General features: G+C 31.1%; 1 protein-coding gene across 1 annotated transcript in view; it reads left to right on the top strand.

Moving 5' to 3' along the window:
- Positions 1-25,708, top strand: part of LOC113386494 (retinal homeobox protein Rx-B-like) — a 40,324-nt gene that overhangs the window by 8,133 nt on the left and 6,483 nt on the right. The window contains exons 3-4 of the mRNA XM_026624273.1: positions 21,151-21,242; positions 21,314-21,415. Coding sequence (XP_026480058.1) covers positions 21,151-21,242; positions 21,314-21,415 — 194 coding nt within the window. The remainder of the gene's footprint in view (positions 1-21,150; positions 21,243-21,313; positions 21,416-25,708) is intronic.

The raw sequence follows: 25,708 nt of genomic DNA, 5'->3' as shown, positions 1-25,708 counted from the left end.
ATATAATCTCGATCTATTTCTAATATATCTTGACCCGAAGACAAAGCTTGAGGAACACCTAATTCTTAACTACAACTCTCACAAATATTTTTTCACTACGATTCTTATTTCACTATTTCTTCTTTCTAGTGCAGGCGCTCGATATCCATATATTTTTAAATAAAATTCGAATAAATCAATTATCCAATTAATTATCTCCTACCACCGAATCACACACATTTAATCTCGTGTTATGTTCGTTTGTGAATTTACGCCGTTCGGAGTGTTTCGTGATTGAATTAAACAGACCAAACAGAATAAGCAAGTGCTATGATACGTTATACATGAACATGAACTATATACATATGTATTTTATATAGTGTATACCTGAAGAGATTGTTATATATGACGGATAACATCGTAACAATACTGGCCGAGGTTAAACATAGGGTAGTGGTCGATGGTATACTCTCGGTTGAAATAAAATTAAAAAAGAACAACATTTAAAAATAAAACATATCTATCATTCTATATTGCATGCCCTTGTCATTATCATCTATCCATAGAAATCTCATACACATCCACACTAACATTCATACCAACATTCATGCAATACAATAGCGTCATAGTTAACAATATGAAATATTTTTTTAAAAAGACAGCGATTTTTTTATATACATATATATTAGGTTGTCAATTATCTCCCTTCCGCTTTTTTGCTCTTGGTTTATAATACAAAAAGGCGGAAGGGAGATATTTGACAACCTATTATTAAAATTTTAGTACAAAAATATCTACCCTGGTCATCATCATGTATCCATAGACATCTTATATAGTTCCATACTATCATTCATACCAACATTCATGCAATGTAACAGCGCCACAGATTTATAGATAATAATATAAAATAATTTTTGAAAAAGCAGCGATTCTTTTTGTTATATCTATTTAAATTTTTAAGTACAAAAATATCTACCCTGGTCATCATCATGTATCCATAGAAATCTTTTATAGATCCATACTATCATTCATACCAACAATCATGCAATATAATAATTTTCGAAAGGACAGCGATTTTTTATCATATCTATTTCGATTTCTTAGTACAAAATATATAGTATAAAAATATTTAAAACACATCAGTAATTTATATGGGAAGGAGCACTACGATGTGGAAAGGCAATAAAAATTATTTTTAACTCCCCGTAGGGTAAGTTATAGTAATCGCAAAACAATCGATAATGAAAATTTTGATATATCATATATCAAAAAAATGTTCAAAATTTTCAAAAAAATCAAAATACAAAAATAAATCAAATTTTTCAAAAAACTCAAAAATTCAAAAATTTCAAAATTTCTCAAAGATCTAATTTTTTCACGGTTTTGCTAAGTTTTTTTTAATAATTTAGTTTTCGGTACGGAAAGTTCCAGCAATTTGCCTGGAACGATGCTATGCACCACTAGTTCAAAATATTATTTTAATAGATGTTTTATTATTTTTCCCACAATTGTGAAAAAAAATAATAAAAAAGACAAAACTCGGACGGAATTTGAACCTCGAGCACAGACTCGAAAATTAGAGACTAGTTAAACTTCAACTTGAAAATTTCGATTTCACCAGCTCCTGCACTAACCATCATATCGTGCGAGAGAAATTAATGCATTAGGATACAGGGGCGGCACAAAGCGACATCTCTAATCAAATCATATACATAATAACTAAACTCGAATCGGCTCGGCTCGACTCTACCCGATTCGGTTCGGATGCGACACCGAAATCGAAATGCATCTGAAAGGGATCGGGTGAAGGTCTAAACTAAATCCATCCCTTTTATCTATCCGTCGACTATCTGCATATCTGATCTAATTATGATGTAGATACATGGATGATAAATAAATAATGAACACTAAAAATTAAGGGCTTGTACTTGGATAAATTTGTTGTGCTATCTTATAGTAAGATAAGAGAGTCACCATAAATGAGTACTTCTAAGGACTCAACAGACAAAAATTCGATCGAACAGACTAATAGGACTGACAAAGAATTTGACAGACGAGCAACCACACTGTCAGCTAAATAGACAGAACTCTAAACAGAAAGATGATTTAATAGACAGACAAATAAACAGATAGATAATCGATCTGACTCATAAGCAGACATTTAAACAAACAGACGACCTAACTTATAAATAGCTGACTGGCAACAGAAATGCGTCCAAACAGATTTGGCACATTATAAAACAAACAAATGAACTACTAAAAAGATGCATGATCGAACAAGCTGAAAATTAATTAGTCATAAGACTTGGATAGATAGGCAAATGACCAAACAGATATACATTTTTAACTTCCCGAAGGAGAATTTTGTATTTTTGCCATTAATTCCAACTTAGTTAATGTATTCTTGGCGTTGTAAGTCATTACGAATCATTTGGCATCAAAATAGTGTGTGAGCCGAAATTTGACCCTTAGTCGTTTTTTTTTCAAATTTAATGAAGTAGGGATGGAACCGAAGCCGATTCTGTTTTACAGTTTAAAATGCTATATAAACAGCTAAATTTCTATGTTTATTGATTAAGTCCCTTATTTACCGGTGTCGAAAAATTCATACAACTTGCCTCAAGTCAATTTACCACCTTCATGTAGTATTCGGTTACTTAAATGTGTAACCGAATTTTCTCGTAAACTCTTCTTATATTAGTTCAGGAGAAAATCTATATTGGTGCAGTAAGTGAGAACTACACTTGTTTTGTATTCGTGCTTCATTAAAAAATACCAAAAAAAATCTTAAGAGACGAATGAGCAGACTGGGACGTCCCTAAACCCTAGGGTCTACATATATCCCTTTACCCCCTGTAACCGTGGTGTCCACCCTTTGGGGGATAATCCCCCACTATAGTAATGTGCAAAATTGCAATTGATATGAAATTTGCAACGGTTAATCTAAAGTGGCGCAATCTAATTTCGCTCTAAAATCCATCGTGCCTCTCTCTAAACACAAAGGGAATCTAATTTTAGTCGAATTATGAGCCGCCGTAACGGACACACAATAATACATACACACACAATAATACATACAATAATACACACATTAATACACACACACACTGATATACACACACTAATACACAAATGACAGAAGTCAAACTAAACTAACACAAACTACTAGTATTGAGTATAGACAGACGGCTGGTGGCAAATTTGTAAGCGTACAGACAATGTGTATGAAAATCTCAGATGAAAATTTCATAAGTTCTTTATTGCAAGATTGCAAAACAAGTCTCATTTGCTTCTAATGGTTTTTAGTAAATAAATTCTGACTTGCCATTCAATTCTGGTACTCAATAGACGTATAATATTATTTTTATCTTTCCCCCAGCTCTCCGTCTATTGTCTATTTGGTCCGTCGGCGGCCAATTCGTTCGGCAGATTAATTAATCGCTTCAATAATTGATTTGCGTTAATTTAACGCGAATTATCGGCGTCACGAAATCATCAATTCGCGTTGATAATGTGATGATGTGACGTCATGTCGTCACATCACTTCATCATGCTCTCTAATTCTGCGATTTTGACGCAAATTATTAGATAGATAATTATAATTATATATATATATATATATATATATATATATATATATATATATTTAAAATCAAAAACACCACAAAATAGAATTGTTGACTCCGTTTACAAGGTGAATTGTAATGATTGTGAAAAATTCTATATTGGGGAGAGTTCACAGTATATATACAAAAGAATGTTCAACATAATATAATTCAAACAATAAAAATCAATATAAAACAATGCTTTCAGACCATATGCAAATTTTAAACACACATTTGACCTAAACAATCCAATTATTTTATATTTGAACAAAATGTTGACCTGAGAAGATTTGCTGAATCTGTTTTTCATTTTTTTAAATTCTGACTGTGTTAATAAGAGAACTTCTTCTTCCTTACTTTTTGACAGCTATCAAAAATTAATTAACATATGTAAATCTGATTTATTTTAATATTTGAACAATTTTTTACCACTTGATATTTTCTTTTATTTTCTTTTATCTTTCATTCGATATATTTCGACTACTTGATTTCATTTTTCAAAATTTTATATATATACATATTTTTTTGTTTTTTGTTTTTAGAACAAAATATTCATATTTGTCAAATTTTACATAAAATAATTTTTTGAATGTTTAATAACTTGCAACTTTAATAACTTGGTTTGGTATGTATAATTTTAATTCTGTTTTATTGTATTTTGTTACTTTGTTTTATTACTCTGTTTTTTTTAGCTGAATGATGAGCTAGCAGAATAGCTCGAAACGTACTAAAAAGATTTATATTTACGTTCTGGTTTTATTTTTCGACTTGTGGCTGCAAAACTGTATCATAATAATGTTTCAAAGTCGAAACAAACAATATCAATATATATATATATATATAATTATATATATATATTCTAGATGATGAATATATATATATATATATATATATATATATATATTCTAGATGACCCGAAAGACGTTGTCCTGCACCCAATTCTACATTTTTTCAATATCCTCTACTAATATTTACCGTTCAGTTAAAATTAATGATTATTGTTTTTCGAATTACTATTTACATCAATATATGAGTGAATGTAGAACTGCTTCAAATAAAATGATGATTCTCAATACCCACAGTTAACACTTTAATTATCCCTTTAACAAATATTAAAATATGTTCAATAAAATTAAATATTAAAGATTAAACACTGCAATTTATAGTACAAATTTATTTCCAATAGCTCAATTTATTTTAATGTCAAGGGCAATACAATTGTTTAGTCATACCTGTGGATGTGGATGTAAAAATGAATGATTTTTTGTTTATTCACGACTAAAACATTGACTTTCCAAATGTATCACACAAAAAATCATCGCCTGCCTTTGTGATTTATAGCATAATTTACATGTGTTGAAAATTGAAGTTTTTTAAAGGGTATATCAAATTCAGAAAGAATTAATAAATAGCATTCCCGGTAAATGTACAAGATCACCTTGAATTTTTCTACCCAAAATAATGGCTTCACTAATATTGCCTATAATTTTTATATATTTGTACCATATTTTAACTGGCTTTTAGTAATTTTAATATCTAAATTACATTTTTCTTACTAATAAATTTATATACATTATTACTTAAGTTTATATTTGAAGTGAATTAATTTGTCAAATCCTGTTCACATGTGCTCTATTCAACCTACGATCAACAAAATTATTGCAGTAAATGGAGAGGAAAAAACCATGTGTCCAATGTTTTTTGAACCATTCAAATCGGTTGATCCGAGTTCCCGAAATCGCCGACGAAAATTTGTATACATCCATTTTTTCTGAGGTATGCCAAAATGTTCAGAAACCTTCAAAACGTGAAGATATGCAAAAATTTTCATTTTTGATTTTCGGCCCATTACTATAACTACCCTACGGAAAGTTAAAAATAGAGTCATAGATGAGGTACGATCGAATCCCGGTCGAGTACAGGATATAAGATACAGAGCCAAATATAAGATATCATCATAGGATTTAAACAAGTGTTCAATCAAAATTAGTACTTAACTAGTACACATTTTCTATTCTATCTTTCCCTCGTCTATCTTTTTCACAGTTTTATATCTACTGCATCTGCTGGTCGTCTTCTAATGCACATGTTGATACCCGCAGATATTTTAATTCGTCTAATTCCCCATTTAAATTAGTCAATTAGCGACGAGTCAACTCCGAATTTGACTCCGACCGACGGACGGGGTCAACTCATATGATCAACTGATGAAACTGATGAAATTGCTCCCAACTACTACGTCAACCCGATGAACGGAATAGCGCGACTTAAATATTAAATAACCGATTAAATTCAATAAAAATAATAATACATCGACATGATAAATAAGTAAATAAATTTAAATTGAATTGATTAAATTGAGGACCGAGGACGTGGTAAATGTCTTATGGTAAATGACTGTTAGGAAGATTAGAGGCTGCGGGGAAGATTATTTTGAAATATGTATTGCAATTGTAGGAGAAATTTATGTCGTTGCTGGACGTTTCAAGGCATTCTAAATCGTTTGGCATCAATTTAAAAAAATCCTAGCAAACGTTTTTGACGAAGGCAGGTCCAACCGTTCCAGATTCGAAGCTGAATGTGCAAAAAGTGCAGTTTTTGAGAGAAGCAAGCGTCCGATTTGAATGATTCAAAAAACTTTCTGCTTGTGTTGATTTTTGAAATAAAAATTTTTTTCATTCTTTTTTAAATTTCAAAAAAGAAATATTTGAATATTGGATTAATTACATTAATTCCAGCAATTTGCTTCAAGGCAAGATGCCATACACCACTAGTTTTTATCTAATTTTAGTTGAAAAGTTATTAAATAACATTATACATAGATTTGTAGTAAATTTTCTTGGGTTTTTAAAAATATACATCATGGTTTTATTTTATTTATTCTTATAAAATAAATATGGACATGAATATATTGCGAGAGATAAATAGTGACATATAGAGATGAATATTGTAGAGAGTGTATTTAAAGACATTAAACGAGTATTAGAGACGAGCGAAGTTAACATGTATATTAATTATAATAATTAACTAAACAGCAAAGATAAATGTAAAAAAATGTAGGTACTAATATTTGTCCTTAAAGCAATGTGCATTTTTTTCTTATGCAATCATAAACAATTGGCGTTTTATTAATTTAAGAGCAACCCAATGATTTAACTATTTTAACATATTTAATTACTATCGATTGGCTTAATTATTAATGTCACATTATAATTTTGTTGTAATATTATTTGTTGACAATAAATAACAAAAGCATTAGATGATTAATAAAATCTAAATATAATTAGTAACAATTAATTACGCCTAATATAACAATACGGAATAGTTTCATCAATTTCTAATAACACAGCAAATATATTTTATTTCACAACATCATACTTTCTGCCCCCCCCCCTTCCCCATGTGAAATTGTAAATTTTTGGATTTTTTTTGAAAATGTTGGGATTTTAAAAAAAAATCAGGTAAAAAATAATTACACGTGATATCTTACTATACTCCTCCCTCTCCCACGTAATATTTTGTGATTTTTTGTCAAAGCCCCCCCTCCCCCTAAAAACCTCACGTGATTAATGGACGCCGCCCAAGAAGTTCGAACTAATCCTGCGCTGCGTAAAGTCAAATTAATGCTATTTTGACATTTGTGCCATTTGGAGGTTAGTTTTCAGCAGTTGACAGTGCCAAAAATTTAAATAATAATTCTTCATCGTATTTTTTTCCTCTTGACAGTTTAAGAATCTTTCATCGAGCTCGTGTCGCTTGTTGTTTGATTAATTTATAGAATAAATTTGAATCAATTATTGTCAACACACACGTCAACCATATATATCCACATCCATCCATCGGGTTTTGTGTCCTCTCGGCAATGCGCTGTTGTTGCATGTATGTATGACGATGTCCCACTTGTTCAAATTAGATTGAATTAAAACGCTTTATTAATATCAATTATTGTTATATAAATACAAATAGACGACGGAGAGACCAGTAGATACAAAATACTAGTGGTGCATGCCTTAAGGCAAAATGCTGGAACTTTCTGTACCAAAAATTGAAGTTTTTATAAAAGATACCAGTTTTTTAACATTGAACAATAGATTTTTGAGATTTTTAAAATTTTGGAAAAAAATTGACATTTTCGAATTTTTTTTACATATTTTGAAATATTCTGGAAATTTTGAACTTTTTTTAAAGCAATCGCGATACATTAGCCGCGTAAAAACAAAAGATAGATAACTAGTGGTGTATGGTATCGTGCTTTAAGGCAAATTGCTAGAACTTCCCGAACCGTGATGAAATGTTCGAGAAATACTGAATGTTTTCAAATAGATTATTAAAAATATTGTAACATTGTCTAATATTTATAAGAATTATATAAACTGAAGTGCAAAGTTGAAATTACCTGTTTATAGAATTTTAGTCGGAATTAAAAATAAAATTTGAATTATTTTCGATATACAAAAAAAAAAATTGAAAAAAATTGAAAAAAAAAAAATTTTTTTTTCAAGCGCAATTATTTTGTTAAAACAAGCATAAAGTTCTTTGAATCATTCAAATCGGACGCTTATTTCTCTCAAATTTTTTTTGGCATCAGTGCCATTTTTTGCACATTTAGCTCAGTATCTTCGAAACGGTTGGACCTGCCTTTGCCAAAAACTAATAATCACTTCTCCCTCATCATTACGAACTGAATGTTTTGTACGTACATACACACACATCAATTTTTTCTGAGGTATGCCAAAATGTTCAGAAACCCTCAAAACGTGAAGAAATGTAAAAATTATCAATTTCGATTTTTGGACGATTATGATAACTTACCCTACGGGAAGATAAATATTGCTATAAAACTCATAGAAATGTACTTTACCCATAGAAATGGTTTTTACTTTTTTTATCGCATCTTTGAAACCGCTAAACCTGCCTTTCTAAAAATTTTATCAGTTTTCATTTCGTCAATAAAAATTCGGACTCACTGTTCTCTCAAATATAGAATGACTTTTTTTTCGCACTTTTTGCTCCGCATCTCCGAAACGGCTGGACTATCTTTTGCCAAAAACTAGTCAGCAGATCTCCTTATCAATAGGAATCGAATGTTTTTTAAATCATTCAAATTGGTTGATTCGTGTTCTCGAAATCGTCGAAGAAAAATTGTATCCGTACATACATACACACACAGGCACACACAAACATACATCAATTTTTTCTAAGGTATGCCAAAATGATCAGAAATCTTCGAAACGTGAAGATATACAAAAATTTGGAATTAAATGAGAAAGTTGAAAACAACTCTGCTAAAGATAAAATTAAATATCGATCACATAATAAAACAAACGAAAAACGCAATTTTTGACAAAAAGAATTCTACTGACGAGCAAATCGATTATCATCATAGAAAGTGAAAAGTGGATCACATGCAATATTCAGTTCAGAAGAAACTGATAATATTTGGACAGTAGCTCTTAATAGATCAGAAACATAGACTCAAAAAACGCTTACAAAATCTACCTCGACTATTCTAGTGACGAGCAAATTGAATCTAGACTTTTAGGAAAAACTTAATGACTAGCAATAATTGTAAAATAAGATGAAGTTTCCACTGACGAGCAAACTGATTCTCAAATTGCTGAAGAAACTGATAAAATGCAACCATTTGATTTGATTCTCTGTAAAGATCAGAGATGTAGTCTATGACAAAGAACACTACCAACGAACAAACAGTATACAAAAAGTATTTTCCCAAGTCCTGCCCTGCAATCCGCTATATTTTAATTACGATCCTCTCTTCCTGTTCGCGTTCGGATTAATTTGTAAAAACCGCAAAATTAATATCCTATTATGTAAATAATTAATTAGCGCCGACCGCCGCGCCGCTGCAAAACCGCCACTTCCACCGCCAGTGGAACCACCACCAACCAACCACCGGGAGTGATTAAAATTTGTTTTTTAGTTTTTCGCATTTTACATATTTTCACCGAAAATAATAAATCTCTCTCACTCCCCGGTGGCGGACGAGGGATGGAGGACAGTGTTGGAGCAGAAATAGGATAGGACAAATTTTGAAATAGCAAATTAATAACTTGACATATAAAATGCATCAACTTATTGTTAGAGACCGATTCTACCTCATAACAGACAAATGTTATGGCAAGGCTATGTTATGAAAATGTTCCATACTAAATACTGACATGAGGTTTCTGCGCAGTCAGGCGTATTTCTCAGGTTGTCAGATACAAAATCTATCCTAGAAACCGCACAAATGTCAAAAAAATGATCTTAGATAACAGAGTCTTTCTGACTCAGCTTCATAACATACGAGTGACGTTGCATTTTGCGTGAATGCACAGCAAATACACGACATTTTGACAGTATTCAGTATGATTCAGTAGTTATACTATTTCTTATCATATAAGAAGGTGTAAGTGGCATTTTGCCTTAAGGCAACTTGCATAGTGTTTTCATATTCTTGCATAGTGTAGATATAGTTTTCTTTCCCTTTTTAACTTCCCGTAGGGTAGTTATAGTAATGGGCCAAAAATCGAAAATAAAATTTTTTGCATTTCCCGACGTTTTGAAGGTTTCTGAACATTTTGGCATACCTCAAAAAAAATGGATGTGTGCGTGTGTGTGTTTTGTAAGTCGGCATTTTTTCACCCACGTTTTCGGGCGCACGGATCAACCGATTTGAATGGTTCAAAAAACATTCGATTTCTATTGATAGGAAGATGTGCTGATTAGTTTTTGGCAAAGGCAGGTCCAGCCGTTCCGGAGATACGGAGCAAAAAGATACAGAGATACAGAGCTAAATGTGCAAAAAATGGCAGTTTTTGAGAGAACTAAGCGTCCGATTTGAATCTAGAAATCCAAAAAACTATCTGCTTGTATTGACAAAACAATTGCTTTTGAGGATGAAAAATTATTAGATCTTTTTTTATTTTTCATAAAATATTTTTGTAATTTTGGATTAAAAATTCACAAAATTACCCAGGCTAAGCACAGTCTAAGCGCCATTCTGGTACAAATATTTACCCAAGTGCGTTTAGACTGTTTATGCACTGAAGCAGTTTTCCAATTTTGTGAAATCTATTGAAAAATGTGAAAATGCCGCCAAGCTAAGCACAGTATAAGTGGCACAGAATTATTTGCAAATGCGTTTAGACTGTGACTATGCGGAAGCACTTTTTCAATTTTGTGTAAATTAGGCAACAATTTTTTTGTTGAAATTGAATTCGAAATGAAATGACGATTGTTAATGTTCTGGAGATAAATTGATTGATTTATGATTTACATTTGAATTTTGAAGTAGAACTTTTTAGGTTGGCGATGTATAAATTAGTAAAATAGAATTTTATTTTTGAAGTAAAACTTCTTAAGTCGCGATGTGATATAGAGTCTGTTTTGATTAAACGTAAAAGAGACAACAGTATACAGTGATAAAATGAGAGAGAGAGATATAAAACACTAGTGCGAAAAAGAGCAACATATACCTGACAGTGTAGAGTGACAGAGTAAGATACATGAGTATGATGTAACCTCCAAAATTTAGCAACTACCTTTTTAAATGTAAATTTTTGATAAAAGGACAAGAGATACCAATTTTTGTTGTTAGTAAAAATTGTAAATAATTTAATTGGCTATAAATTTGCTGAATATTTCAAAATGGTGAGACATTTCGTTTTGAAGTTATAAATAAATAAATAAAAATCGAGCTGGTTCTAAAGTATGAAGCAAGATATACTGATGTAACCTCCAAAATTTAACGACAACCTGTTTCATTGCAAATTTTGGGTAAAAGGATATGAGATACAACATTTTGTTATTAACAAAAGTTGTAGACAATTTAATTGGCTATAAATTTGCTGAATGATGCAAAACAATCGGACAATTTGTTTAGAAGTTATAAACAAATAAATAAAAATCGAACCGGTCCAAAAGTACAAAACGAGATATATTAAAATGCAGCCTCCTCAATTTAACAACAATCATTTTAGTTCTTATAAATGTCGCCAAGCTAAGCACAGTATAAGTGAAAATGTCGCACAGAATTATTTGCAAATGCGTTTAGACTGTGACTATACGGAAGCACTTTTTCGATTTTGTGCAAATTAGGCAACTATTTTTTTTTTTAAATTGAATTCGAAATGAAATGACGATTGTCAATATTCTATAGATAGGAGATAAATTGATTTATGATTTACATTTGATTTGCTCCCGATCAGATATAACAAAAGATAGCAAAAATAATGAAAGTTACAGTATTTGTAATAATATATTTGAAAGAGTTTGAAAATTCTCGAATATTTCATTACGGTACAGGAAGTTCCAGCAATCTGCCTCAAGGCACGATGCCATACACCACTAGTTATTATTACCATTAACTCCCTAGTTCGTCCCCGTCGAATGGAATTTCATCATCAACCCGTTAATTAAGGACTTTAATTTTTAACGATGCATTTTGTTCGCTGCGCCGCCGCCATTCGCCACCGCCATCGCCTCGTTGTTTTGGGGGATGAAAATGGGGCTACATTTCCCTCGCACCAATTGGGGCGACGCCGGTTGGGGCGTAATCGGAAAAATAATCATTTTCAGCCACCTCCACGGTATTATAGATAGAGATACACAGCTATACATGTTATAGATACACAGTATGTGTGTAATAAATTTATAATAAAAGGGTACGTTTCGACTAAAATCTTAGCCTTAATATCTTATTTTTATTATTAGAATAGGTATATTAATTGCAAAATTTTATTAAAATGATCTTAGAGTTATAAATGATCTCAGATTTGTAAATATTTCTAGACTATTATTTGTATCAATATCAGTGAAAATGTGAAGGTATTATTTTATATCTATACGGATATGAAATTCTTCTATACAGATGTATGAATGGAAATTCCTCCTACACGGTTAATCGAATTTTGATAAATATTTTTGAAGTTTGTTAAGGGAAATTTTAAGAATTTAAATGTTTACAAAAGTGTAGTAATATTGTAGAATTAAATAAAAAAGTGCAAAAAACAACATATCATTGCTTGATATTGAAAACATTTTGATAGAACTGTAACCTGCCAAAAATGTCATTTTACTTGAAATTTGAATTTAGGTTAAATTATGATGATAATATATTCGTGATTATAAATAAGAAAAATGTAGTGTCTACATTATTATTGAACGGCATTTGACAAATTAATTCACCTAAAATATGAAATTAGGTAATAATGTATAATGAGTTATTAGTAAAAAAATGTAATAAAGATATTATAATTACTGAAAATCAATTGAAATATGGTACGAGATTGTAAAAATAGGCAACAGTATTGAATCAATTATTTTGGGTGCAAACATCCAAGATGATATTGTACTTTTACTGCGGATACTATAATAATAAATTTCTTTCTGACTTTGTTATACTGTTTAAAAGACTGCAATTTCCAAACTGTATTCAGGACATTAAATATGATATTATAAAATATGTTGGGTCATTAAAAATTGTTGGAGGTTTTGAACTGTAGACGTGGATACAGGACAACGTTTGTCTGGTCATCTAGTATATATATATATATATATATATATATATATATATATATATAATTATATATGTATGTATAATTTTGCAAATGAAATAACATTAATTCCATTCCATGGAAATGTCAATATTGACATGATGAAAGCACATCACATCAAAGGGCATTTTCGTTCCACTTCATCATCTCAAATGCAAACAACAAACAAATAATTCTCGAATCGAGTTAAAGCCGAGGCAATAACTAATTAATCGATTATCTAATTAAGCGGCCACTAACTAATTTTCTGTATTTGTTTTTGCAATTTTCCGCAATTCCGCAATTCCGCAGCCGCAATAATAATTAATATATTTTCCGAACAAAGTTTTCAATTCGAAAATGCGAAAAAGCGGCGGCGGCGGAGGCGGAACGGGAAAAACTAATTAAAATCGTGGTGCGGATTTGTTTCGATTTATAATCCGGAGAGAAAAAGAAGACAGGGACGAACTGGGAGGAAATATAATAATTGATAATAGATAAGGTCATATTTTCAGATACATATTTTAGGTCATTCTTATTTTGTTTAAAATGTTATGATAAGTGTAAAAGCTATTCTCGGTGTTATGTTTTAGTAAGGAGATAACATCAAGTAGTTCAAAGTAATTGCTACTGCTGAGGTCAAGCGTGTATTTGACATTTGTACCAAAATTCGTAAAAAATAACCACCATAAATATAAAAAATGAAAGTATATATAGTCACAGCTTCATAGTATAGATAAGATGTACGCTTCATATAAATATCAACAATTTCAAATAAGGGTAAGGACTCTACTGACGAGCAAACTAATTATTGAAAGGTTGGTCATGTAATCCAAGACAAGCAGTTCGAAATTAGGAATAAGAACTCTACTGACGAGCAAACTGATTCCCGAGGATTGTTTCTAAATAGAAATTGGAAAAGAGATTTTTACAGACGAATTCCAAAAAAGTGTATATATTGCAAAGAAAACATTTGGAAATGAGGAAAAGGTACTCTACTGACGAGCAAGCTCGTTTTCCAGTAGAAACTTCTTGTGAATTTCAACGAAAGTCATTTGAACGAGGCAAAAGGACTCTACTGACGAGCAAACTGGTTTTCAAAGAACTTCTTGTAAATTTTAGCAAAAATTATGTGAATTAGTCAAACGGACTCTAATGACGAGCAAACTTGGAAAGAAATTGATACAAAGTAGCAAACTAAGAGAAAAACTGATTCTCACAACTGAAGTAAAGAAAGTAAACTCTACTGATGAGCAAACCTGGGAAGAAACCAAAATAGCTTCAGGAAAATGAACTCTACTGACGAGCAAGTAAACTTAGTAACTAACTGAGCAAACTGAATAAATGCCACATTTACTCTGTACGGATCAGAGATAAGGATTCTGAAGAAAGGAACACTACTGACGAGCAAACAACGTTTCTGGTCATTCTGACAAGTCTTTCTGATTCATAATTATGTGTGCGTGTGTAAGTAAAATATTTACATTACGTTTTTTAAGAAACATCTTAACCAATTTCAACATCTTCAACATCCTAAAATATTATAGGCCTAAGAAAAGTGATTTAGGTTAAAAAATTAATCAATGGTTGGAAAACTAGTTATCACCCTAGTCAAAGGGTGCACGCTCGGTTAAAACTATTATTTTAAATTTTATTCTCCAAAAAATCTTAAATTTTTGTATTTGCTGTTATACTAGATCCACAAACGTGCAACCCGTCTATTACCCATTTTTTCATTTTCAACATGCATTCCCAAAATTCCAAAAGCGCGTGTAAATAGTTTCCGACCGCCAGCCGTATTTTCTATTTTTATTTTTCATCCCACCCCATCCCTCCTTCGGCTCCAATTTCCAATTTGCTCCCCTGCTATGTTATTCATAGTTGTTCGCATATCCCCATAATCTCTCCACATCTCTGCTGCGGTATTTTTTCCATTCGCGTTTTTTTTATTTAGCAATTTTTTTCTCTATTTTTTCCATTTTAAAATAATTGAAGCTATCGCATATCATAGGCGCGCGCGTTATCCTCTCGTTTGTAATAATAATTCTCCGCTTTTTATTATTTCGCTGTTTTTATCGGCAGCAGACCAGAGAGAGAGGAAAATAAAAGCCGCAAACTTTAATTATTTTTTTATAAATCCCGCCCGGAAAAGGATTGTTTTAAATTGAAAATCCGCGCGCCGAGCGATGATTGCATTTTGGTAATTATTAAAGGACAGAGAGGGTCGATCGGGGAACGTGATGTACTGTCGTATAGTTTTTTCATTTTTTTAATAAATTTTTAACTTCTCTTAGGATAAGTTATAGTAATCGAAAAAAATCGAAAATGAAAAATTTTATATATCTTTACTAAGGTGGACATTTTCGAATTCCCTTGCTCCCAAGGGCTCAAATGGTTCCAAATTGATAAAAAACAATTCTCTAAAAGTTTTTGGTCTTAATATTAACTTTTAGATAGTGCGCAATTCAATCAAACTTCGTATGGAAAAAGCATGGAAAAAATGTTGAAAATTAAAAAAAAAATTTTAGGTATAACTTAGGGCTAAATGAATTAAAAGTGAAATGCAAATTCTCTGCAAAATTTTTGAATTTTTTTTCATGCTATTTCCATACAAAACTTTGATTGAATTGCGCAGTATCTAAAAAATCATATTAAAAGCTAAAACTCTTACCATTTGAGCCCTTGGGAGCAAGAAAATTCGAAAATGTCCATATTAAGGACCACCCTAATCTTTACGTCTCAAAAGTTTCTGAATATTTTGGCATACCTTAGGAAAAAATTATGTATGTGTGTGTATGTTTGTGCGGATACAGTTTTTAACATGCCGAGGATAAGTTATAGTAATCGCAAAAAAATTGAAAATGAAAATTTTTGCATATTTTTACGTTTCAAAGGCTTCTAAACATTTTGTCATACCTTAGGAAAAAATTAATATATGTGTGTGTATCCGGATACAAATTTTTGTCGATACGGTTCAACCGATTTGAATGATTCAAAAAACATTCGATTCCTATTGATAAGGAGACGTGCTGATTAGTTTTTAGATAAGGCAGGTCAAGCCGTCTCGAAGGTACGAGGCAAAAGGTGCCAAAAACGGTAACTCAGTTTCTAAGAGAACGGAGCATCCGATTTTAATGATTCTAAAGACAGGTCTTTTGAAAAGGCAGGTCTAGCAGTTTCGGGGATCTAGTAAAAATACAAAAAATGACATTTGGCGGTCAAAAATGATAATTAGACATATGCACATCAAATTATCAGGTATTTTATAGATATTTTAATCATGTGTATAAATTTTGTTTGCATTCCTATGGGTTCCGTAACATCGTTTGTCCGTTAGACAGCGACGTGGCGCTTAGGCGCTTAGATATTTCGTCTCTGTGCAGCTGAAGCAGCGCAATTTCGAAAATAATTCAAAGTATGGAAATAATTATGTATATAAAAATATAAATTCCATTTGTATAAAAATACATACAATTTATCTACATATATATAAAAGTAAGTCGGGTTTTCCTTCCTGATGAAATAACTCTAGAACGCACGAACCGATTTCGACAATTTTCCATTTATTGGAAAGGTCTCGGGCTCCGCAAAGTTTATAGCTAAGAAAATTAGTTGTGCATGGCATCGTGCCTTAACGCAAGCTGCTGGAACTTCACGTACCGTAATTAAAAACTCTAGTAATGACATGAGTGAGAATTATCAAAATTATGCTTGGTTAAGTCAAGGAGCAATTCTTGCCGCAAAGATTAATGATGTACACGCACTGAATTTCACCATTCAATCAAAAATTGCTGGCGATTTGGTGACATACCAATGATTCCGACTGGTCTTCCGTTTGACTTCAAACGATTGCAATTTCCAGTTTGCTTAGTGTTTGCGGGATAAATTTCAAATTATGCGGGATTATTTAGAAAATCATTGTTTTTCACATGGGCAGTTATACGTTGCCTGTTCACGAATTAGAAAACCATCCGCTTTGTTTGTGTTAACGTCAGACTAAAAAACAAAAAATGTGGTTTATCAAAGAGCACTTCAATGAAACAGAAAATTTGCGGATTCACTTTCATTTACTTAAAGAAGTTCAACTAAAAAATACTTTATTTTTGTAATCGAAATAAATTCATTACTGTTGTGCAATAAAATCAAATTTTTCCTTTTTAAATATAAAACAAACCAAAAATTTCTACATCTTTCTCACGAAACCATCTGGTGGGGAAACGGAGTTTGTCGGGTTTGCTAGTTGATTATAAAATTTCATGATATAAAAGGGACAAGTGATTTTGTTTCTGTTTCAATTACCAAGCTTGCTTTATTCCCCACAAAAGTATAAAAAAATCAAATTTTTCAGAAAAAGGTCAAGTTTTTTTTAAAAAAAAAGTCATTTTTTTTTAAATTTCAAAATTCTAAAAAATCATTTTGTTTGAAGATTTAAAAAAAAAATTTTTTCCAAACAATTTAATTTTTGGTGTGTGAAGTCCCAGCAATTTGCCTTAAGGCACGTTGCCGCCATACACCACTAGTTTCATTATTCATAATTATGAACAAAACTAGACGAAACTCGTATTAAGGTTGTATTCTAAGTCATGGTCACTCCAAATCCTGACAAATTCTACTACCCTCCACCTCTTCTCCAACTTCTACTAACCAAGTTACACTTACACTGATCAGTTTAGAGTTAGTCGGAACGTTCTTTGGGAATTGGAAAGTTTTTTCCTCTACTTCCTACTTCCAAATTTCTGCTAAAATCCTCCTCTTTCCTATTCTTCTCGCTAAAATCTAATTTGTCACTTACTGGATTTCGCGCTAAACTCAAATTCACTTGCGAATTGTGTAAATGTGATTTCGTGATTTTCGACGAAAGGAAACTAGATAGACGAGATCAACGGGGCGACAAATTTTTAGAAAGTTAGGAAAGAAAAAAAATGTCACAGGGAAATGGGAAATAGAAAAATGTTTGTGAGATTCAGAGAGATTATATAGCTTCATTAGAAAACTAATCAGAAAGATTATTAGATCATCATAATAATCCAAATTAGATTTGGGTGAGAAGAATAAAAGGATTTTAGCAGAAATTAGGAAGTAAAAAGTGGAAAGCAAACTGCGTATTAATTTTGATATTTTTGAAAGCTGATAGAAGTGCAAGGCTTGGGCATCATAGTACAAATTTTTAGAATAATTTATTTCTTAGAAATGCGAATTGTATAATTTGTATTATCAAATTTAAAACATTACATTACTTGAATTATTTTGACAATAAAATCGTTCTTCAATCAAATTGGAGTTCCTCAAGGACTCGAATTAAGGCCGAAAATAATACGATATTATAATTAAAACTAATTTGTACGATATATATATATATATATATATACATATATACAAAGTCCATTTACAATATTTCGATCGAAATGTTAAAATCGAATTAAACTCTGAACGTGGATTTGAATCGAATTCGCTCAAAATTCAGTTTTCGAACTAAAATTGATTTCGTTCGCAATTCGATGTCGAATGAGTTATTTAATCGAATTTAATTTATAGCTAACGTTAAATTAGCTTTAAACTGAAACTTTTGCTAAAACAGTTTCAATTTAATAACGAACGAATGCACTTCGGTGCGGTTTGGTACATCGAAACTGTAATTCGATATATATATATATATATATATATATATATATATACACCTAAGTCTGTTTTTACACGGTAGATTGGTTCCAGAAGAAGCCGCGTAAAAAAAAAAACGTGTAAAAAAAGACATTGATCTTATACAAAAATGGGTGATTTATTCCTAATCTCTAAAACCTATTAAAATTAGTGAAAAACAAGAATTTTTAAGAACAAGAATTCATGTTTATTTTATTAAATCTTTAAGCTAGTGTTCGCAAACTATCGATACTATCGATGGTTTCAGACTTTTTTCCTTCATAAATAGTTACTTTTTTGTGATATGAACATACTTCGCAAAAATTAAATTTGACAAAAAAAATTTAAGTACATAAAATTTCAAATCGTGCTAAATGGAATAAAATCGTGTAAAAAAATTAAAAATATTCAATTTTCAAACCGTGTTATATCAAAACCGTGTACAAAAAGACCGTGTAAAAACAGACTTAGGTGTATATATATATATAATAAAAGATTGAGGGCGGGTGGAGAGGTGTGCACACAAATGACAAATACTCAGAATTCCTCCAACAATAATGACATAGAATTATCGTTTGATATCGTTTCGAGAACACAATAGAATTAAAGGATATCGATTTAAATTACATGTATCAACATCGATAAAGAATAATAATGACGACATCGATGTAGATAGATGTGACATGTGACGACATCGTAATGATATGAAATAATTTTTATAACTTTAAATTACTTTATTTTATATATTTATTTTATTATGAAATATTTGGCAGTGGATGCACTGAAAATAAGTCAAATAAGGACTCGAAACGTAGGAAAGGTTTATCCATTTTATTAATAGTTGGTTTATTGCACAATGGAATGACACAGTACGATTTTATTATGAAATATATATATATATATATATATATATATATATATATATATATATATACATATCATTTCGAACAATGGCACATTTATAAAATGACACCATATCGAATCTTAAATTGATTTCACGATTTGTGACAATGGACACATTAGCAGCATTTATTTACGTTTCTTTATTGAATTCAATTTTACTGTATATATAATTTAGCAATCAATTTTTAAGTAAAAAAACACACAATTTTTCTATTCATAATTTCTTGAAACTGCAATATTTTTTGTTGTTTAAAGTGTTCATTATTTATTTAAAAAATGTATTTTTTAGTTCATCAAATATGCTTTTCATTTTTTTCAATTTCAATTTGTTTCAATTTCAATTTGTAGTCTTGGTTTGAAACCTTGAGGAACTCCCATTTAATTTAAAAAGAAAATTCAAACGTTTATCGTCAAAATAATCTAAGATACGTAATTTCTAAACCTGATATTATGCACTATTCTAATATATAAAAAAAATATGATTTTTAAAATTATGTTCTTGTAACATCTTTTAAAAAATGTGAATGAAGTAAAAATTGTTGGGGAAAAAACTAAATGGCTACTTAAAAATGAAATAAACTTTTTTTGCAAAAAGTACATATATAATTTTTTTAAAAATGTAGACTAAGGTATGTTGTATTTGTCAAATCAAATTTTCCAAAAATCGCTTTGAGTTTATATTTTCAACGCATTTTGAACGAAATTGGCTTAACCTAAACTTGCCCTAAGTTCTAGAAATTAAAAAAAAACTAGTGGTGTATCGTGCCTTAAAGCAAATTACAGGAACTTCCCTAGAACGGTAAAGAAAGATTCGAAGAATATTCAATGTTTTCAAATAGATTATTATAAATACTTTAACTTTTATTAATCTTTTTGGGCCAAAAAATATTTTTGTAAATTAAAAAAAAAATGAAACAAATTCTTTCACCAAAAGCAATCGTTTCGTCAACATAAGCAGAAAGTTTTTTGAATCATTCAAATCGGATACTTAGTTTTCTCAAAACCTGCCATTTTTTGCACATTTAACTTTGTATCTCCGAAACGGCTGGACCTACCATTGCCAAAAACTAATAAACACGTCTCCTTATCAATAGGAATCGAATGTTTTTTTAATTGTCCAAATCAGTTTATCCGTGTTCGCAAAATCCTCGACAAAAATTTGTATCCGAACACACACATACATCCGTTTTGTTCAGAAGGTATGCCAAAATGTTCAGAAACCTTAGAAACGTAAAGATATATAAAAATTTTCATTTTAGATTGTTCTGCGATTACTATAATTTACCCTACTGGAAGTTAAAAATGTAGCTTAAAGCATGTTCTAATTTTCAAATAAAATTTGGAAAAATCCCATTTGAGTTTTATATTTTGTAGGCGTTTCAAACGAAATTGGCTCAACCTTAAGGTTCTAGAAATAAAAAAACATTGATAATACTATTTTTACTAATTTGATGTTTCAAAAAAAAATTAACACTATTTTTATTTTCCAGACACGAGTTACTCCTATCACCCTGCGATTCACGACGACTCGTTCGTCAGACGAAAACAACGTCGAAACCGGACGACGTTTACACTACAACAGGTAAAAAAAAAAATACTCTTATATAAATAATCTATAAGATTTTTTTTGCTAATTTTTGCAATATTTTCCAGTTAGAAGAATTAGAAACGGCCTTCGCCCAGACACATTATCCGGACGTCTTCACACGAGAAGACTTGGCCATGAAAATTAATCTGACGGAAGCAAGAGTACAGGTTAGTACTAACTTAAAAAAGGTACACAGACAGAGGAATCTCTAATTGGAAAAAATAATAGGGCACAATCAGACCTTAGAACAATTTTTTGATGTGATTGATAAAAGGAAACAGAGTAAGTAAATTCAGCAAAACTTATAAAATCACCATTTTTTCTTTATACAAATCAATATTGTATTGCACATGTATATATATATATATATATATATATATATATATATATATATGAGTATATTCGCTGACAGCTAATCTCATAATCTGATTCGAATCTGGCCCTTAATCCCCTCAACGAATGTCAGTTTCATAAAACAACTTTTCGTACGACTGACAGCCCGCGTTCGCACTCTCTCTCTCACTTTCACTCGCGCACTCGTGCCCATCGCTCCGTCCCTCTCGCACCGACCGGCGATAGAGGTAATTCAATATTTTTCTAATAATCTTCTCCTCACTTTCTGCAGAAAATGATAATTATGGTTTTGGGGGGATGGATTGGTCTATGCTCCACTTAGATCAATACGTCGAAAGTTAGACAGAGGGGTTGATCGAATCGACTATAAAATTCTTGATTTTGCCAAAAACTGATAGATGATATCTTGGAAGCACTTTTTGAATTTTCAAAATGAATTCAGTGGATGAAAACTTTTGCACTTTTTTGTTAATTATTTTAGTTACCAAAAAATAAAGGACTTATATTTTTCATTTGGGGAAAAAAAGGAGTCGAGGGAAAGAATGGCGAAGGGAAAAAATAGTTCTGCATGATGTTTTTTTTAAATTAATATATAGCAGTTCCCAAAAAGAGTGACGACTTTATGAGCTCTGTTATGACAGAATTGCCCCATGAGATTGCTAACCTAGGTGTGTCCAAAACAAGTCAAGGCAGTAGCAAAAATAGCAATATAAAGAACCAAAAATGACCAAAATAGCAATATAAAGAACGTTGAAGGAAACAAATTTTCACAGAGTGACATTAAAATTGCTAACATAGGCATGTCTATAACAAGTCAAGGCAGTAGTCGAAGACGTTGAAAAAAGTTACTAAAGTCAGCTACAAATTTCTTAAAATAGTATTCTGATCATGACTACTTTATTATAGTCAGATGTAGAGCTGGTCCCAGAATTAGTAAATTATAATTTTTGACCTAGGTATCTCCACAACAGGTCAATGCATCAAGACAACAGGTGAAAAGATGGTAAATTTAGAAATTTAGAAATTGTATGGAAAAGAACTTGGGTCAACTATAAATGCTGACCAAAAATAGCAATATAAGAAACGGTGAAGGAAACAAATTCTCTGCATGACTATTTTTTTCTAGAATCAAATATAATGCAATCCCAAAGAGAGTGACATTAAAATTGCTAACCTAGGCAGTTACTAAAGTCAGATATCAATTTTCTAAAATAGTATTCTGATCATGACTACTTTACTAGTCAGGTAAGCAGTTTTCAGAGGTATTAAATTATAATTTTTGACCTAAGTATCTTCACATCAAGGCAGCAGATAAAAAATAAGGAAAAATTAGAATATGGGTGGAAAAAAAACTTGGACAGTCTCAAGAGAATGAGGGTCAACTATAAATGCTGACCAAAAATAGCAATATAAGGAACAGTGAAGAAAAACAAATTTTCAGAGAGTGACATTAAAATTGCTAACTTAGGCATGTCCATAACAAGTCGAGGCAGTAGTCGAGGACGTTGAAAAAAGTTAATAAAGTCAGCTACAAAGCAGTTCCTAAAATAGTATTCTGATTATGACTACTTTACTAGAGTCGGGTGTCAAGCTAGTCCCAGAAATAGTAAATTATAATTTTTTACCTAAGTATCTTCACATCAAGACAACAGGTGAAAAATAAGGAAAATTTAGAAATTGGTTGGAAAAGTATTTGGACAGTGTCCAAAAAATGAGAGTCAACTATAAATACTGACCAAAAAAATGCAATATCAGGGACGTTGAAGAAAACAAATTTTCAGAGAGTGACATTAAAATTGCTAACTTAGGCATGTCTATAACAAAATAAGGCAGTAGTCGAAGACGCTGAAAAAAGTTACAAAAGACAGCTATAAATTTCCTAAAATAGTCTTCTGATCATGTCTACTTCACTAGGTAAACTTAACTTCAAAGCCAGGTGGCTAGTAAAATAGTCATGATTACAAATAATTTTTTCAACATCCCCATCTACTGCCTTGACAATTGACTTGTTTTGGACTTGCCTAGGTCAGCAATCTGAATATCACTATTCTTGGAACAATTTTTATTCTTTACCGATCCATTCCTCTTCCTCCACCGACGACCCTAATTTATTAACAAGGGTTATGTATGTATACATTTACACATTTACACGGCCTGTAATCCCGCACAACAGATGTGCCACTCGATTCGACTCGACTCCTTGTTGTTGACTCAACCCTGAAAGGAAACCCTTAAAGGTAGGGGAACAATGTGCAAATTGCGGTGGAATATGCTTTATTGCCCTTATTGAGAATTAAGGATCAGAAGTAATAAATGGAGATGGGTGGGTAATAGATAACAAGATTTGGTGGTATAATTTATTAATATTTGCATTATCTCAGGTCCTGTATTTTTGGTATCCTATCCCTAACAACGCCTAAACAATATTGTTTCCGCAATTTCACTCATCATGTAATAATTGTGTTTGAAGAACTTCATGTAATTAAAATTAACATACATTCATTGACTGCTTGTATTTTTTTATTACTTTTTCGCTGGCGATATAATCTCATTCTTTGAACAGCTGTAATATCTGTCTTGCCTAAAAAATATTTTCCATTTTAATACTTCAAAGATTATAGAAACTACAAGTCCAATTTTGAATTTAGTTTTAGTTTTGCTCGTCAGTAGAGACCCTTTTTAATGTTATTTTTAGATTGCTCGTCAGTAGAGTCCCTTTTACCTTTAATTTTAATTTAATCATCAGTAGAGTCTGTTTGAATTTATTTTTATTTGCTCGTCAGTAGAGTCTCCTTCCCATTTTAATTTTAGTTTGGTCGTCAGTAGAGTCCCTTTTCCTTTAATTTTTAGTTAGCTCGTCAGTAGAGTCTCATTTTAATTTAATTATCAATAGAGTTTATTTTTTTTTTTATTTTTAATTTTGCTCGTCAGTAGAGTCCCTTTTTAATGTTATTTTCAAATTGCTCGTCAGTGGAGTCCCTTTTTAATTTATTTTAGATTGCTCGTCAGTAGAGTCCATTTTTCTTTAATTTTAATTTAATCATCAGTAGAGTCTATTTGAATTTTATTATTTTGCCCGTCAGTAGAGTCCCCTTCCCTTTTCATTTTTAGTATGGTCGTCAGTAGAGTCCATTTTCTTTAATTTTTAGTTTGGTCGTCAGTAGAGTCGCATTTTCTTACATTTTAATTTATTATCAATAGGGTTTATTTTCTTTTATTTTTAGTTTTGCTCGTCAGTAGAGTCCCTTTTTAATGTTATTTTTAGATTGCTCGTCAGTGGAGTCCCTTTTTAATTCTATTTTTAGATTGCTCGTCAGTAGAGTCCATTTTACCTTTAATTTTAATTTAATCATCAGTAGAGTCTATTTTTAATTTTATTTTTATTTTGCTCGTCAGTAGGGTCCCCTTCCCTTTTTCATTTTTAGTTTGCTCGTCAGTAGAGTCCCTTTTCCTTTAATTTTTAGTTTGATCGTCAGTAGAGTCTCATTTTCTTCCATTTTTAACAGTGGAGTTTATTTTTCTTTCATTTTTAGTTTTACTCGTCAGCATAGAGTCACTTTTTAATTTTATTTTTAGTATGCTCGTCAGAAGAGTCCCTTTCAGTATGCTCGTCAGTATAGTCCCTTTTACCTTTAATTTTAATTTAATCATCAGTAGAGTCTCTTTGAATTTTATTTTTATTTTGTTCGTCAGTAGAGTCCTCCTCGCTTTTTCATTTTAGTTTGGTCGTCAGTAGTTCCTTTTTATTTACGAATAATATAGAAATAATTTCTAATCAATAAACTTACGTTTAGTACACGGCACAAATGTTTAATTTGTTTTAATATTTTCAAGAACAGGGTAAAATATTCTTCTGATTTTGGGCATTTTTCATTAAATCAAGATTTGTACTAAGATGTAACTTAAAATGTTTATTTCGATATGCCGATTTTTTTGTTGATATCGATTACATGAACTTACCCCCTTGACATTCGATACCGCAATTTTTTCCCTTTCCCTTCGAAAGAAAATCCGATATAGTGGAATGCCAACTGTTACTGTTACCATCCTTAAAAAACCTTAAGCCCTTCTCCTCATATCCTTTTTATCCCAGGACATTATTTTTT

This window comes from Ctenocephalides felis, unplaced genomic scaffold (assembly GCF_003426905.1).
Source record: "Ctenocephalides felis isolate EL2017-DRISC unplaced genomic scaffold, ASM342690v1 CF-g0.4_SCAFFOLD_03571, whole genome shotgun sequence".
NCBI lineage: Eukaryota > Metazoa > Arthropoda > Insecta > Siphonaptera > Pulicidae > Ctenocephalides > Ctenocephalides felis.
This window is presented reverse-complemented; position numbering and strand designations above follow the sequence as displayed.